Genomic DNA, 17,589 nt, shown 5'->3' on the forward strand with positions numbered 1-17,589 from the left:
GGTAGTAGTTATAATAGGATAATGTACCATTGGTATAGTATGGTAGTAGTTATAATAGGATAATGTACCATTGGTATAGTATGGTAGTAGTTATAATAGGATAATGTACCATTGGTATAGTATGGTAGTAGTTATATTATGTACCATTGGTATAGTATGGTAGTAGTTATATTATGTACCATTGGTATAGTATGGTAGTAGTTATATTGTGTACCATAGGTATAGTATGGTAGTAGTTACAATATGTACAATTGGTATAGTATGGTAGTAGTTATAATAGGATAATGTACCATTGGTATAGTATGGTAGTAGTTATAATGGGATAATGTACCATTGGTATAGTATGGTAGTGTCATGACTTTGGCCTGTGGGTGAGGTTTATGACCCCCCCATAAATACCTTTCTCCCTTCCCCTCTCTTTCTGACCCTACTGAAGGACTTGAATAGCCTGTGTTAAATATAGAGAGTCTGGGAACATCAAACAAATGTGGAAAGGTACCACATATTTTGTTAATAAAACCAGTTGGAAATATGCTTGGGAACGTAATGAGTATGGATGTCAGTTCGGTTGTCATCTGAGACATTATGACTGATGACAGGACGACATAAACTGTACCTGGGAAAGTCTACACCCTCTAGTTATCAGAGTAACATGGAATTGTTATGCAATTGAAATGTTTGATATTGAAATTGTTTGTTAGGAGATTAAATGTAATTTTAGCTTCCAAATGAGAGAATTGGGTTTTCATAAGGAAAGTGCCCTGCTTGATCAGTGGCCCACCCTTGTGAAGAGACAGGGGTTATAAACGATGAAACACATCCTTCCCCCTCTCCACTATATAAGCCTTTGACGAAAAGATAACCAGGTTGTTCCAGCACGTGAGGTCTGCAGCCTCTACGTTAGGACACACGTCAAGTACAGAACTAAGCCAACCTCGGCATGAGCTTTGGTGGCGAATGGTATGAACTTTGAGCTTATTCACTACAGAAGTGATACTTCCTAGCCGTTGAGTTAGCAGCGGCCGCTGTAGACGGGGGCTAGGAAAGGACGGACGACGGATCCAGTCTAACAGACGGACGAAGATACCACCACGTATCCAATGTACCACCAGAGACATTCTTCCGAGGACAGGAAGATCTGTTGGCCAACCCGGCCAGCATCTACGACCAATCTACCGAAGCGCAGCTCAGAGTAAATATTTATTGGATTTTCCTTTTCCAAATGGGCGGTAATTTAGAATGCATAAGATAATGTATTTACGATAGCATAGCTGCTGTTTCTCTGTTCCTAAGTCTTCCCGCTCTTTCATTCAAGCCCAACCCCCTTTCCTTTGTGTAACCAGCCATCATGTATGACATCATTTGTATTCTGTGTATTTGTAATTCTGTGTGATTAGTTTAGGTATTTAGTAAATAAATAATTAAACCCAATTTTGTATTGCTGATTCAACTTGTTAGCCAGGGTTCGTGAAGATAGCCAAGAATTTACAACTTTCATTATGAGACTGAAAATAAGATAAGGGTTAATATTGACTGCTATCGATGTAAAAAATTAATAAGTATTTTAAGAGTTTATTCGGAAGATAACGGCTCTATAAACGTTCTTCCGTGGTGCCCCGACTTTCTAGTTAATTACATTTACATGATTAGCTTAATCAGGTAATATTAATTACAGAGAAAGGATTTTATAGGTTAGCATGTCATATCACTTAATCCGGCATAGCCAAAAACACGACAGTAGTAGTTATAATATTGTGTACCATTGATATAGTATGGTAGTAGTTATAATATGTACCATTGGTATAGTATGGTAGTAGTTATATTATGTACCATTGGTATAGTATGGTAGTAGTTATATTATGTACCATTGGTATAATATGGTAGTAGTTATATTATGTACCATTGGTATAGTATGGTAGTAGTTATATTATGTACCATTGGTATAGTATGGTAGTAGTTATATTATGTACCATTGGTATAATATGGTAGTAGTTATAATAGGATAATGTACCATTGTCCCTCTGCCTTTGATCTTGCGTCCAGACTTGGTGACTGTCTGCTTCAGGTCATTGGGAAGGGAGGACGCCTCTGGCTCAGTTCTGGAAATAACATGAACACAATTATACACAAACAAACTGCAAGCCATTTGGTTTTCAGTTCAGGTCATTTTGAGGCTTAAAAAAGTTAATCAATGCCCCATTTTCCATGACAGGCATTTTTCAATTAACATTCCAGGTCAAGTGGTCAATTCTTGAGTTCAATTAGGTAACTACTGCATTAAACAAGATTAGACTGAGCCTGGACTGGTCCGGGACTAGATTGACCGTAGATTAGATAGGTCCGGGACTAGATTGACCGTAGATTAGATAGGCCCGGGACTAGATTGACCGTAGATTAGATAGGCCCAGGACTAGATTGACCGTAGATTAGATAGGTCCGGGACTAGATTGACCGTAGATTAGATAGGTCCAGGACTAGATTGACCGTAGATTAGATAGGCCCGGGACTAGATTGACCGTAGATTAGATAGGTCCAGGACTAGATTGACCGTAGATTAGATAGGTCCAGGACTAGATTGACCGTAGATTAGATAGGTCCGGGACTAGATTGACCGTAGATTAGATAGGTCCGGGACTAGATTGACCGTAGATTAGATAGGCCCGGGACTAGATTGACCGTAGATTAGATAGGCCCGGGACTAGATTGACCGTAGATTAGATAGGCCCGGGACTAGATTGACCGTAGATTAGATAGGCCCGGGACTAGATTGACCGTAGATTAGATAGGTCCGGGACTAGATTGACCGTAGATTAGATAGGCCCAGGACTAGATTGACCGTAGATTAGATAGGTCCAGGACTAGATTGACCGTAGATTAGATAGGCCCAGGACTAGATTGACCGTAGATTAGATAGGCCCGGGACTAGATTGACCATAGATTAGATAGGTCCAGGACTAGATTGACCGTAGATTAGATAGGCCCAGGACTAGATTGACCGTAGATTAGATAGGTCCAGGACTAGATTGACCGTAGATTAGATAGGTCCGGGACTAGATTGACCGTAGATTAGATAGGCCCAGGACTAGATTGACCGTAGATTAGATAGGCCCGGGACTAGATTGACCGTAGATTAGATAGGCCCGGGACTAGATTGACCGTAGATTAGATAGGTCCGGGACTAGATTGACCGTAGATTAGATAGGTCCGGGACTAGATTGACCGTAGATTAGATAGGCCCGGGACTAGATTGACCGTAGATTAGATAGGCCCAGGACTAGATTGACCGTAGATTAGATAGGTCCGGGACTAGATTGACCGTAGATTAGATAGGCCCAGGACTAGATTGACCGTAGATTAGATAGGTCCGGGACTAGATTGACCGTAGATTAGATAGGTCCGGGACTAGATTGACCGTAGATTAGATAGGTCCGGGACTAGATTGACCGTAGATTAGATAGGCCCGGGACTAGATTGACCGTAGATTAGATAGGTCCGGGACTAGATTGACCCTCTAGGGATGCAACACATGGTAGAATCAGAATCAAGAGTCTGCCATGTCTGGATGGTCCTCCTGACCCGGCTGGTTAACAGGGTTAGTATCAGAGAGAGGGTTAGTATCAGAGAGAGGGTTAGTAACAGAGAGAGGGTTAGTATCAGAGAGAGGGTTAGTAACAGAGAGAGGGTTAGTAACAGAGAGAGGGTTAGTAACAGAGAGAGGGTTAGTAACAGAGAGAGGGTTAGTAACAGAGAGAGGGTTAGTAACAGAGAGAGGGTTAGTAACAGAGAGAGGGTTAGTATCAGAGATAGGATGGTCCTCCTGACCCGGCTGGTTAACAGGGTTAGTATCAGAGAGAGGGTTAGTATCAGAGAGAGGGTTAGTAACAGAGAGAGGGTTAGTAACAGAGAGAGGGTTAGTAACAGAGAGAGGGTTAGTAACAGAGAGAGGGTTAGTAACAGAGAGAGGGTTAGTAACAGAGAGAGGGTTAGTAGGGTTAGTAACAGAGAGAGGGTTAGTAACAGAGAGAGGGTTAGTAACAGAGAGAGGGTTAGTATCAGAGAGAGGGTTAGTAACAGAGAGAGGGTTAGTATCAGAGAGAGGGTTAGTAACAGAGAGAGGGTTAGTAACAGAGAGAGGGTTAGTAACAGAGAGAGGGTTAGTAACAGAGAGAGGGTTAGTAACAGAGAGAGGGTTAGTATCAGAGATAGGATGGTCCTCCTGACCCGGCTGGTTAACAGGGTTAGTATCAGAGAGAGGGTTAGTAACAGAGAGAGGGTTAGTAACAGAGAGAGGGTTAGTAACAGAGAGAGGGTTAGTAACAGAGAGAGGGTTAGTATCAGAGAGAGGGTTAGTAACAGAGAGAGGGTTAGTAACAGAGAGAGGGTTAGTAACAGAGAGAGGGTTAGTAACAGAGAGAGGGTTAGTATCAGAGAGAGGGTTAGTATCAGAGAGAGGGTTAGTAACAGAGAGAGGGTTAGTATCAGAGAGAGGGTTAGTAACAGAGAGAGGGTTAGTAACAGAGAGAGGGTTAGTAACAGAGAGAGGGTTAGTATCAGAGAGAGGGTTAGTAACAGAGAGAGGGTTAGTAACAGAGAGAGGGTTAGTAACAGAGAGAGGGTTAGTAACAGAGAGAGGGTTAGTAACAGAGAGAGGGTTAGTAACAGAGAGAGGGTTAGTATCAGAGAGAGGGTTAGTAACAGAGAGAGGGTTAGTAACAGAGAGAGGGTTAGTAACAGAGAGAGGGTTAGTAACAGAGAGAGGGTTAGTAACAGAGAGAGGGTTAGTAACAGAGAGAGGGTTAGTAACAGAGAGAGGGTTAGTAACAGAGAGAGGGTTAGTAGGGTTAGTAACAGAGAGAGGGTTAGTAACAGAGAGAGGGTTAGTAACAGAGAGAGGGTTAGTATCAGAGAGAGGGTTAGTAACAGAGAGAGGGTTAGTAACAGAGAGAGGGTTAGTAACAGAGAGAGGGTTAGTATCAGAGAGAGGGTTAGTAGGGTTAGTAACAGAGAGAGGGTTAGTAACAGAGAGAGGGTTAGTAACAGAGAGAGGGTTAGTAACAGAGAGAGGGTTAGTAACAGAGAGAGGGTTAGTAACAGAGAGAGGGTTAGTAACAGAGAGAGGGTTAGTAACAGAGAGAGGGTTAGTAACAGAGAGAGGGTTAGTAACAGAGAGAGGGTTAGTAACAGAGAGAGGGTTAGTAACAGAGATAGGATGGTCCTCCTGACCCGGCTGGTTAACAGGGTTAGTAACAGAGAGAGGGTTAGTAACAGAGATAGGATGGTCCTCCTGACCCGGCTGGTTAACAGGGTTAGTATCAGAGAGAGGGTTAGTATCAGAGAGAGGGTTAGTAACAGAGAGAGGGTTAGTAACAGAGAGAGGGTTAGTAACAGAGAGAGGGTTAGTAACAGAGAGAGGGTTAGTAACAGAGAGAGGGTTAGTATCAGAGAGAGGGTTAGTAGCAGAGACAGGGTTAGTAACAGAGAGAGGGTTAGTAACAGAGAGAGGGTTAGTATCAGAGAGAGGGTTAGTAACAGAGAGAGGGTTAGTAACAGAGAGAGGGTTAGTAACAGAGAGAGGGTTAGTAACAGAGAGAGGGTTAGTAACAGAGAGAGGGTTAGTAACAGAGAGAGGGTTAGTATCAGAGAGAGGGTTAGTAACAGAGAGAGGGTTAGTAACAGAGAGAGGGTTAGTAACAGAGAGAGGGTTAGTAACAGAGAGAGGGTTAGTAACAGAGAGAGGGTTAGTAACAGAGAGAGGGTTAGTAACAGAGAGAGGGTTAGTAACAGAGAGAGGGTTAGTAACAGAGAGAGGGTTAGTAACAGAGAGAGGGTTAGTAACAGAGAGAGGGTTAGTATCAGAGAGAGGGTTAGTATCAGAGAGAGGGTTAGTATCAGAGAGAGGGTTAGTAACAGAGAGAGGGTTAGTAACAGAGAGAGGGTTAGTAACAGAGAGAGGGTTAGTAACAGAGAGAGGGTTAGTAACAGAGATAGGATGGTCCTCCTGACCCGGCTGGTTAACAGGGTTAGTATCAGAGAGAGGGTTAGTATCAGAGAGAGGGTTAGTAACAGAGATAGACTGACTTGTCTGGATGGTCCTCCTGACCCGGCTGGTCTCTCCTCAACAGGAAGCGGTTCTCAGGAACAGGAGGGATCTCCTCTGGACGAACTACTGGTTTCTCTCTCTTCACACCACTCTGCTCCTTCCCTCCACCCTCCTCCTCCACAGCTACCACCACCATCCCGCCATCCACAAGGCTGTGAGAAAATGATTGAGTGAGAAGCAACAAAAAAACACACCAATTAAAAAAACATCACAACCGTGGAATGTAAACAGATTTGATACCTCAGCTCAAATGTGCAAGAGAGTTGCACATCATAATAAACCTGAAATGTCTTGTGAATAATTTAGCCGTATTGGTGTGAGGTAGTCCACAGTGAACCTCACCTCTTCAGACCAGGCTCCACCCTGTCAGTGTGACCCTCTCTCTTCACCTCCCTTTCTCTCCTCCTCTTCTTGGAGCGTTTGCTCTTGGAGTGTCTCGTTCGCCTGTGATGGTGGTGCTTCTCCTCAGATTCACTCCCAGACTCCAGAGAGGACAACTGAGAGGAGCCAGGAGAACTGAGGGAGGAGTCTGCAGAATGCGACTGCCGCTTCCTCTTTCCTTCCAGAACTACAGAACAGAGAGACAGAGAGACAGAGAGACAGAGAGACAGAGAGACAGAGAGACAGAGAGACAGAGAGAGAGAGAGAGAGAGAGATACAGAGAGAGAGAGAGAGAGAGAGAGAGAGAGAGAGAAACAGAGAAACAGAGTGAGTGAGAGACAGAGAGAGAGAGAGAGAGAGAGAGAGAGAGAGAGAGAGAGAGAGAGACAGAGAGAGACAGAGAGAGAGAAACAGAGTGAGTGAGAGAGACAGAGAGAGAGAGAGACAGAGAGAGAGACAGGTTCCAGAGTTCCAAATTGAGCAGCAGCTGCTGAATAAAATGAGGTCCTATGGTTTTTAGAGTGAAGTACATTGGGGGGAGGGGGGGACTGCAAGACTGAATGGGAGACAAAACAAGCAACAAAGATAAGCTTTTGAAAAAGTTACCATTTTTATAAAATTGTACAGTTATCTTAGCCAGCTGAATTGTTTACCAGTTGCTAAGCAGTTGCTGGGACTCTCCTAAAATAAGCTAGCTAGCTAACTAATAGAAAGACAAAAGGACAGAAGACAAAGGACATTAAAGTAAAGACAGAGACAATAATACATGAAACAACGCTGTTTTGGAAAAGGTAGGCTTCTACTGTAGCATTGTAGCTAACATCACCAGCGTTGCTATGGAAATGGTTTACCCACCAGACATCCAGACGGAGAAAGATAAGAAAACCCTTTCAAAAGGTTTGAAGACGGGACAGAACCATGAACGCCTGTTTGCAGATCTTACCAGTTACAGAACAAGAACAAATGTAATATTTAATAACAAACGAGGGCACGTCCTGCCGCAGACAGAGCCAAGAACATGCCTAAAACACCAAGAACACCTGCTATGCAACGTTTCCACAACACCCTCTCTCTAGTTGAAGCAGAGGTCATAGAACTCAGAGACAACAAGCTTCAAGAGGAGGACACTGTCCAGAAACTAATAGAAGAGATGAAACAGTTCAGGGAGGAGAGCAGAGCATCTATTGCTAAATTCGCAGAACAGCCGGCAGCAACGGAGCACAGGACATCGGCCCGGGGAGCCTGGCGGGGGGAGACACAGGCAGAACCTGGCCAGCACGGAGAGGAGCCTGGCGGGGAGGTGCCGGCAGACCGCACCAGCACAGAGAGAGGAGCCGGCGGGGGGTGCCGGCAGCCTGAGCCAGCCAGAGAGAGGGCCTGAGCGGGGGGACAACACAGGCAGAACCTGAGACCAGCACAATGAGAGAGGAGCCTGAGCGAGAGAGAGGCCCAGGCGCCTCGCCGCCCGGGGAGCCGAGCGGGGGGCACGGCCCCCTCAACCAGCAGCTAGTCATTATGTCCTCTGCATCTAGAGAACATATCCACCAGCTTGGTACAACACAGGCAGAACCTGAGACTAGCACAACCAGCACAGCCACCACACAGCCTGATGACCCCGCACCAGCCTCCCAGTCTGCTAAAGCCCAGGTCAGCCTACCAGCCTCCCAGTCTGCTCCAGCCCAGGTCAGCCCAGCCTACCAGCCTCCCAGTCTGCTCCAGCCCAGGTCAACCAACCAGCCTCCCAGTCTGCTCCAGCCCAGGTCAGCCTACCAGCCTCCCAGTCTGCTCCAGCCCAGGTCAACCAACCAGCCTCCCAGTCTGCTCCAGCCCAGGTCAGAATACCAGCCTCCCAGTCTGCTCCAGCCCAACCAACCAGCCTCCCAGTCTGCTCCAGCCCAGGTCAACCTCCCAGTCTGCTCCAGCCCAGGTCAGCCTACCAGCCTCCCAGTCTGCTCCAGCCCAGGTCAGAATAACAGCCTCCCAGTCTGCTCCAGCCCAGGTCAGAATACCAGCCTCCCAGTCTGCTCCAGCCCAGGTCAGAATACCAGCCTCCCAGTCTACTCCAGCCCAGGTCAACCAACCAGCCTCCCAGTCTGCTCCAGCCCAGGTCAGCCTACCAGCCTCCCAGTCTGCTCCAGCCCAGGTCAACCAACCAGCCTCCCAGTCTGCTCCAGCCCAGGTCAGCCTACCAGCCTCCCAGTCTGCTCCAGCCCAGGTCAACCAACCAGCCTCCCAGTCTGCTCCAGCCCAGGTCAACCAACCAGCCTCCCAGTCTGCTACAGCCCAGGTCAACCAACCAGCCTCCCAGTCTGCTCCAGCCCAGGTCAGAATACCAGCCTCCCAGTCTGCTCCAGCCTCCCAGTCTGCTCCAGCCAGACAATCACACACAACTGCAATCCTTATCGATTCAAATGGGAAGTTCTTGGTCCAGGAGAGATTATTCCCTAGACACCAGGTGTATAAATTCTGGTGTCCTACAACTGAGAGTGTAATGCAGCTACTCAGTCAGACAAGGATTGACACACCTGAAAACATCATCATCCACACTAACCTTCGTGCCAAAGATGGAAATGTATCTGGGGCAGTTTTGCTCTGACATGCACAGTGTCATGACGTTGCCCTCTCTCTGGGTACAGAGAACACAGTTGAACCCCGTCCCTCTGCACCAGGCCTTTAGGGTTAGGGTTAGGGCCTTTTCTATGCACCATTCCCCTACCTACCTCCCCCCACCCAGGCTGCTGTGGTGAGAGGGGTCGTAAAATTCCAAAGGAGAATGTCCGGCCTCATGGCCCAGTTTTGAGACAGAGGGGTTTCATAGAGAGACAAAGGAATTCTTTCAACTCACAGAATTGGGGAACCGAACGACATTTATGTTCTGGAGAAGGTATAAAAGATTGGTGAAGAATCCAGCTACGAACTGGTCCGGTTGGTACAATTTTGTGATACTCATTAGAGACAATATTGCCATATTACCATACTAAGGTTTATATAATAGCCTCAGCTATGGGACTTGCATCTAAATGGTTGTATACAATGACTCAACCTCTCTAGGGTCGGCGGGACGAAATCGTCCCACCTACTCAACAGCCAGTTGAATCCCGTGGCGCGTTACTCAAATACCTTAGAAATGCTATTACTTCAATTTCTCAAACATATTACTATTTTACACCATTTTAAAGACAAGACTCTCGTTAATCTAACCACACTGTCCGATTTCAAAAAGGCTTTACAACGAAAGCAAAACATTAGATTATGTCAGCAGAGTACCCAGCCAGAAATAATCAGACACCCATTTTTCAAGCTAGCATATAATGTCACATAAACCCAAACCACAGCTAAATGCAGCACTCACCTTTGATGATCTTCATCAGATGATAACCCTAGAACATTATGTTATACAATACATGCATGTTTTGTTCAATCAAGTTCATATTTATATCAAAAACCAGCTTTTTACATTAGCATGTGACGTTCAGAACTAGCATACCCCCCGCAAACTTCCGGTGAATTTACTAAATTACTCACGATAAACGTTCACAAAAAACATAATTAATTTAAGAATTATAGATACAGAACTCCTCTATGCACTCGCTATGTCCGATTTTAAAATAGCTTTTCGGTGAAAGCACATTTTGCAATATTCTCAGTAGATAGCCCGGCATCACAGGGCTAGCTATTTAGACACCCACCAAGTTTAGCACTCACCAAAATCAGATTTACTATAAGAAAAATGTTATTACCTTTGCTGTCTTCGTCAGAATGCACTCCCAGGACTTCTACTTCAATAACAAATGTTGGTTTGGTTCAAAATAATCCATAGTTATGTTCAAATATCCTCTGTTTTGTTCGTGCGTTCAAGACACTATCCGAATGGTAAAGAAGGGTGACGCGCACGACGCATTTCGTGACAAAAAAATTCTAAATATTCCATTACCATACTTCGAAGCATGTCAACCGCTGTTTAAAATCCATTTTTATGCCATTTTTCTCGTAAAAAAAGCGATAATATTCCGACCGGGAAAGCGTGTTTAGGTTCAAAGACGAAAGAAAATAAAACATGGGGTCGACTCGTGCACGCGCCTCAGCTCATTGTCCTCTGATAGAGCACTTACCAAAGGCGCTAATGTTTTTCAGCCTGGGGCTGGAATTACATCATTCAGCTTTTTCCCCTTTCCTTCTGAGAGCCTATGGGAGCCGTAGGAAGTGTCACGTCACAGCAAAGATCCTCAGTCTTCAATAAACAGAGTCAAGAAGCTCAAGGAATGGTCAGAGAGGGCACTTCCTGTACAGAATCTTCTCAGGTTTTTGCCTGCCATATGAGTTCTGTTATACTCACAGACACCATTCAAACAGTTTTAGAAACTTTAGGGTGTTTTCTATCCAAAGCCAATAATTATATGCATATTCTAGTTTCTGGGCAGTAGTAATAACCAGATTAAATTGGGTACGTTTTTTATCCGGCCGTGTAAATACTGCCCCCTACCCCCAACAGGTTAATAAGATTAAAGCTATTTGGAATACGTTGAGATGCTATGTGCTGATGTTAATGTGATAGAATTGTATTTCTGTTCAATGCTTAACTCAGTCATCGGCACGCCCCCAGGGACACAGACAGGACAAGGCGTCATGTGACAGTTTTTCTACGTTCAGTATATAAGCCCACCCAGGGTTACTTTCTTCAGACCAGCTTACCTCAGATGAGAGCCAAGGTTTGACCATGCATTCCTCTACTGAAGTTAACCATACCCATGGTTAAACTTTTAGACTATCAATACCGACAGAATAATAACATGTCTTTGATATTAATTAATAGCCTGCAGCTAGAAATTTGATATCATTGAACGTGAAGACCGACGAAACATCCATTCTATAACGACATTAATGAATGTCGCTTTGAAAGATCCATTCTAACCGAGAGAGAGAGAACAGGACAAAAACTCTCCAAGAAGGATCCCGACGACACACTGAGTGTAAATATATATTGATTGCAATTGTTCCCGAATGAGTGAGCGTTCATGTGCAAAGGATTAGCATATCAATTGTTAATATTTATCAACTCTGTAGGGTCTTCTCAGCTGCCCTTTATGACCGATTGTTCGACAAGACACCAGCCATGCCTGTTTAGACCACTAGGGCACATTACTCTACCAATTCTTTGTGATGATAACTACTGTTTGTATGCTTTCTGTGAATTACTTTGTTTAGCAAATAAATGATTTTAAGACAGTTGATGTATGGATGACTTCGTGAAGACTGGGTTCGTGCAGATACAACAATTTACGACGTTTGGAATGAGACCGACGCGAGGTAAAATACACCATTTAAACCAGAAGATAATCGGCCTATACTATGATAGAATATAATATATAATGTTATAATATAGGAAAGTTATATTAGGAAAATTATAACTTTGTAATCTGAATATTTTCCTTGGTGCCCCTATCTCCTAGTTAATTACAGTTAAACAATTAATCAGTTTAATCGCGTGATAATAATTACAGGGAGTTATTTTGATAAACATGTCTTCAGTTTAATGGTACCCCAAAGACATGACAACTGTCAGCTGTGAGATCTTATATAGACAGGTGTGTGCCTTTCCAAATCATGTCCAATCAATTGAATTTACCACAGGTGGACTCCAATCAAGTTGTAGAAACATCCCAAGGATGATCAATGGAAACAAGATGCACCTGAGCTCAATTTCCAGTCTCATAGCAAAGGGTCTGAAAACTTATGTATATGTATTTGTTTTTTATTTCTAAAAACCTGTTTTCGCTTTGTCATCATGAGGTATTGTGTAGATTGATGAGGAAAAAATGTATTTAATAAATTATAGAATAAGGCTGTAACTAACAAAATTTGGAAAAAGTCAAGGGGTCTGAATACTTTCCAAAGGCACCGTATATATATATTCATCTTTTCTTTATTATTTCCCCCCCCAACTCTACCATCCCTCCCCTAATTGGAGTAAACTAGTGAACACTACCACTTAGGCTTCTACTTCCATTTTATGGACACTATTTTACAATAGATATCTTTGTTTGTTTTTAGTCCCATCCTTCAGCTCCACTCAACCCCTCCCATCTATCTCTTAACACCATCTAGGTTTGATTTCTATTTGCCATATATTTTTTCAACTGTGCTGTGATGCTTCACAAAAGTTATGATTAATGTTCGGAACATCAAATCGCAATAAAACCACAGTATCAAGTCGCAATACATATCAGATTGGCACACAAGTGTCCGGTCCGTCTGGCCGTCCTGTCCTTCTGATAACTGGAGGACAGCTGTCAAGTCCACAGCGGTCACATCACTGAGCCTGACTGAATGGAGAGCAGGTTACCGCCCACCCTGCACCAACAGCCTGTTAGAAACACCACCAGCATCAAATGTGATCCTCTTATGAGCTGTAAAATATGACCCAGATTCACTGAGACAAGCAGCACAGCCTCTGTATGAGCTGTAAAATATGACCCAGATTCACTGAGACAAGCAGCACAGCCTCTGTATGAGCTGTAAAATATGACCCAGATTCACTGGAGACACGAGCAGCACAGCCTCTGTATGAGCTGTAAAATATGACCCAGATTCACTGAGAGACAACGAGCAGCACAGCCTCTGTATGAGCTGTAAAATATGACCCAGATTCACTGAGACACAGCAGCACAGCACTACCCTACGGCCCCTTGTCAAAAGTAGTGCACTATAAAGGGAACAGAGAAAAAAGGCTGCTCTCTACTCAGTGGTTTGAACAACAACAATAATGCTATATTTGGAATCTGGGATTAACATCCGGAAGTCCTTGCAGCTATTTGCCTGACCATGGTCATCTATATATCCTGAGTAGCATTAGACCTTACTTCATAACTTCCTGAAATGATTCTCCTTCATAGGGATGTGGTTTTATGTCACTTTATGTCTCTTGAACACTTGGTATGTATAATAACATCCTGGTTAAATAGGTACTTAGAATAACAGCAGGGTTTCAACTACCAGTCTGGAAGGCCCAAAAAATTGTCAACGACTTCAGTCACCCCAGTCATAGACTGTTCTCTCTGCTACCGCACGGCAAGCGGTACCGGAGCGCCAAGTCTAGGTCCAAAAGGCTCCTCAACAGCTTCTACCCCCAAGCCATAAAACTGCTGAACAATTAATCAAATGGCCACCCAGACTATTTACATTGACCCCCCCATTTTGTTTTACACTGCTGCTACTCACAGTTTATTATCTATGCAGTCACTTTACCCCCCCCCCCCCCCACCTACACGTACATATTACCTCGACTAACCTGGACCCCACACACTGACGCAGTACCCCCTGTATAAAGCCTCGGTATTGTTATTTTATTGTGTTACTAAATAAACTAAAAAGTAACTATTTTCTTAACTCTATTTTTGAACTGCACTGTTGGTTAAGGGCTCATAAGTAAGCATTTCATGGTAAGGTCTACACTTGTTGTATTCGGCTCATCTGACAATTACAATTTCATTTATGAACAAAAGGTTTTCAACATAATCCAGGGAGAATCAGGAATGATGTCTAGGCCCCTTGCTTTTTTCAATCTTGACTAACGACATGCCACTCTATGAACACGGATGGCAACACTACACACGTCAGCTACTACAGCGACTGAAATGACTACAACACTCAACAAAGAGCTGCAGTTAGTTTCAGAGTGGGTGGCAAGAAATAAGTTAAAACTAAATATTTCTAAAACTAAAAGCATTGTATTTGGGACCAATCATGCACTAAACCTCAACCAAATCTTGTAAAAAATAATGTGGAAATAACGTGACTAAATTGCTTGGCGTAACCCTGGATTGTAAACTATCATGGTCAAAACATATTGATACAACAGAGGCTAAAATGGGGGAGAAGTCTGTCCACAATAAAGCGCTGCTTTACCTTCATAACAGCACTATCAACAAGGCAGGTCCTACAGGCCCTAGTTTCTACCTTCTTAACAACACTATCAACAAGGCAGGTCCTACAGGCCCTAGTTTCTACCTTCATAACAGCACTATCAACAAGGCAGGTCCTACAGGCCCTAGTTTCTACCTTCTTAACAACACTATCAACAAGGCAGGTCCTACAGGCCCTAGTTTCTACCTTCTTAACAACACTATCAACAAGGCAGGTCCTACAGGCCCTAGTTTCTACCTTCTTAACAACACTATCAACAAGGCAGGTCCTACAGGCCCTAGTTTCTACCTTCTTAACAGCACTATCAACAAGGCAGGTCCTACAGGCCCTAGTTTCTACCTTCTTAACAACACTATCAACAAGGCAGGTCCTACAGGCCCTAGTTTCTACCTTCTTAACAGCACTATCAACAAGGCAGGTCCTACAGGCCCTAGTTTCTACCTTCTTAACAACACTATCAACAAGGCAGGTCCTACAGGCCCTAGTTTCTACCTTCTTAACAACACTATCAACAAGGCAGGTCCTACAGGCCCTAGTTTCTACCTTCTTAACAACACTATCAACAAGGCAGGTCCTACAGGCCCTAGTTTCTACCTTCTTAACAACACTATCAACAAGGCAGGTCCTACAGGCCCTAGTTTCTACCTTCTTAACAGCACTATCAACAAGGCAGGTCCTACAGGCCCTAGTTTCTACCTTCTTAACAACACTATCAACAAGGCAGGTCCTACAGGCCCTAGTTTCTACCTTCTCAACAACACTATCAACAAGGCAGGTCCTACAGGCCCTAGTTTCTACCTTCTTAACAACACTATCAACAAGGCAGGTCCTACAGGCCCTAGTTTCTACCTTCTTAACAACACTATCAACAAGGCAGGTCCTACAGGCCCTAGTTTCTACCTTCTTAACAGCACTATCAACAAGGCAGGTCCTACAGGCCCTAGTTTCTACCTTCTTAACAACACTATCAACAAGGCAGGTCCTACAGGCCCTAGTTTTGTTACACCTGGACTACTGTTCAGTCGTGTGGTCAGGTGCAACAAAAAGGGACTTAGGAAAATTGCAATTGGCTCAGAACAGGGCAGCACGGCTGTCCCGTAAATGCACACAGAGAGCTAACATTAGTAAGTCAGGTCAATCTCTCCTGGCTGAAAGTGGAGGAGAGATTGACTTCATCACTACTTGTATTTGTGAGAGGTATTGACATGTTGCACAGAGCTGTCTGTCTAAACTACTGGCACACAGCTCAGACACCCATACATACCCCACAAGACATGGCACCAGAGGTCTGTCTAAACTACTGGTACACAGCTCAGACACCCATACATACCCCACAAGACATGCCACCAGAGGTCTGTCTAAACTACTGGTACACAGCTCAGACACCCATACATACCCCACAAGACATGCCACCAGAGGTCTGTCTAAACTACTGGCACACAGCTCGGACACCCATACATACCCCACAAGACATGCCACCAGAGGTCTGTCTAAACTACTGGCACACAGCTCAGATACCCATACATACCCCACAAGACATGCCACCAGAGGTCTCTTCACAGTCCCCAAGTCCAGAACAGACTATGGGAGGAGCACAGTACTACATAGAGCCATGACTACATGGAACTCTATTCCACATCAAGTAACTGATGTAGCAGTAGAATCAGATTTAAAAAGCAGATAAAAATACTCCTTATGGAACAGCAGGGACTGTGAAGCAACACAAACATTGGCACAGACACATGCATACACACGCACACACACACACACACACACACACACACACACACACACACACACACACACACACACATACACACACACACACACACACACACACACGATAACATAACAACCGAAAGGTTGCTGGATCAAATCCCAGAGCTGACAAGGTAAAAATCTCGTTCTGCCCCTGAACAAGGCAGTTAACCCCACTGTTCCCCGGTAGGCCGTCATTGTAAATAAGAATTTGTTCTTAACTGACTTGCATAGTTAAATAAAAAGTTACATTTAAATACACACACGAATGCATGGATTTTGTGTTATAAATATGTGGTAGTAGAGTAGGGACCAGAGGGCACACCGGGTGTTGTATTGAATGTATTGTTTTTAAACTGTATAACTGCCTTAATGTTGCTGGACCCCAGGAAGAGTAGCTGCTGCCTTGACAGGAACTAATGGGGATCCATAATAAACCCCAGGAAGAGTAGCTGCTGCCTTGGCAACAGGAACTAATGGGGATCCATAATAAACCCCCAGGAAGAGTAGCTGCTGCCTTGGCAGGAACTAATGGGGATCCATAATAAACCCCAGGAAGAGTAGCTGCTGCCTTGGCAGGAACTAATGGGGATCCATAATAAACCCCAGGAAGAGTAGCTGCTGCCTTGACAGGAACTAATGGGGATCCATAATAAACCCCAGGAAGAGTAGCTGCTGCCTTGGCAGGAACTAATGGGGATCCATAATAAACCCCAGGAAGAGTAGCTGCTGCCTTGACAGGAACTAATGGGGATCCATAATAAACCCCAGGAAGAGTAGCTGCTGCCTTGGCAGGAACTAATGGGGATCCATAATAAACCCCAGGAAGAGTCGTTGCTGCCTTGGCAGGAACTAATGGGGATCCATAATAAACCCCAGGAAGAGTAGCTGCTGCCTTGGCAGGAACTAATGGGGATCCATAATAAACCCCCAGGAAGAGTAGCTGCTGCCTTGGCAGGAACTAATGGGGATCCATAATAAACCCCAGGAAGAGTAGCTGCTGCCTTGACAGGAACTAATGGGGATCCATAATAAACCCCAGGAAGAGTAGCTGCTGCTTTGGCAGGAACTAATGGGGATCCATAATAAACCCCAGGAAGAGTAGCTGCTGCCTTGGCAGGAACTAATGGGGATCCATAATAAACCCCAGGAAGAGTAGCTGCTGCCTTGGCAGGAACTAATGGGGATCCATAATAAACCCCGGGAAGAGTAGCTGCTGCCTTGACAGGAACTAATGGGGATCCATAATAAACCCCAGGAAGAGTAGCTGCTGCCTTGGCAGGAACTAATGGGGATCCATAATAAACCCCAGGAAGAGTCGTTGCTGCCTTGGCAGGAACTAACGGGGATCCATAATAAACCCCAGGAAGAGTAGCTGCTGCTTTGGCAACAGGAACTAATGGGGATCCATAATAAACCCCAGGAAG

The 17,589-nt window shown here is 44.5% G+C and overlaps 1 protein-coding gene across 5 annotated transcripts in view; it reads right to left on the reverse strand.

The window, feature by feature from the left end:
* Window positions 1-17,589, reverse strand: part of nktr (natural killer cell triggering receptor) — a 95,748-nt gene that overhangs the window by 24,242 nt on the left and 53,917 nt on the right. For all 5 annotated transcript variants that reach the window (XM_045702871.2, XM_045702870.2, XM_045702869.2 and 2 more), the window contains 3 exons: window positions 6,443-6,668; window positions 6,079-6,252; window positions 2,012-2,099 (listed from right to left, as the gene is read on the reverse strand). In XM_045702871.2, the coding sequence (XP_045558827.1) occupies window positions 2,012-2,099; window positions 6,079-6,252; window positions 6,443-6,668 (488 nt within the window). The remainder of the gene's footprint in view (window positions 1-2,011; window positions 2,100-6,078; window positions 6,253-6,442; window positions 6,669-17,589) is intronic.

This window comes from Salmo salar, chromosome 19 (assembly GCF_965601325.2).
Source record: "Salmo salar chromosome 19, fSalSal1, whole genome shotgun sequence".
Lineage (NCBI taxonomy): Eukaryota > Metazoa > Chordata > Actinopteri > Salmoniformes > Salmonidae > Salmo > Salmo salar.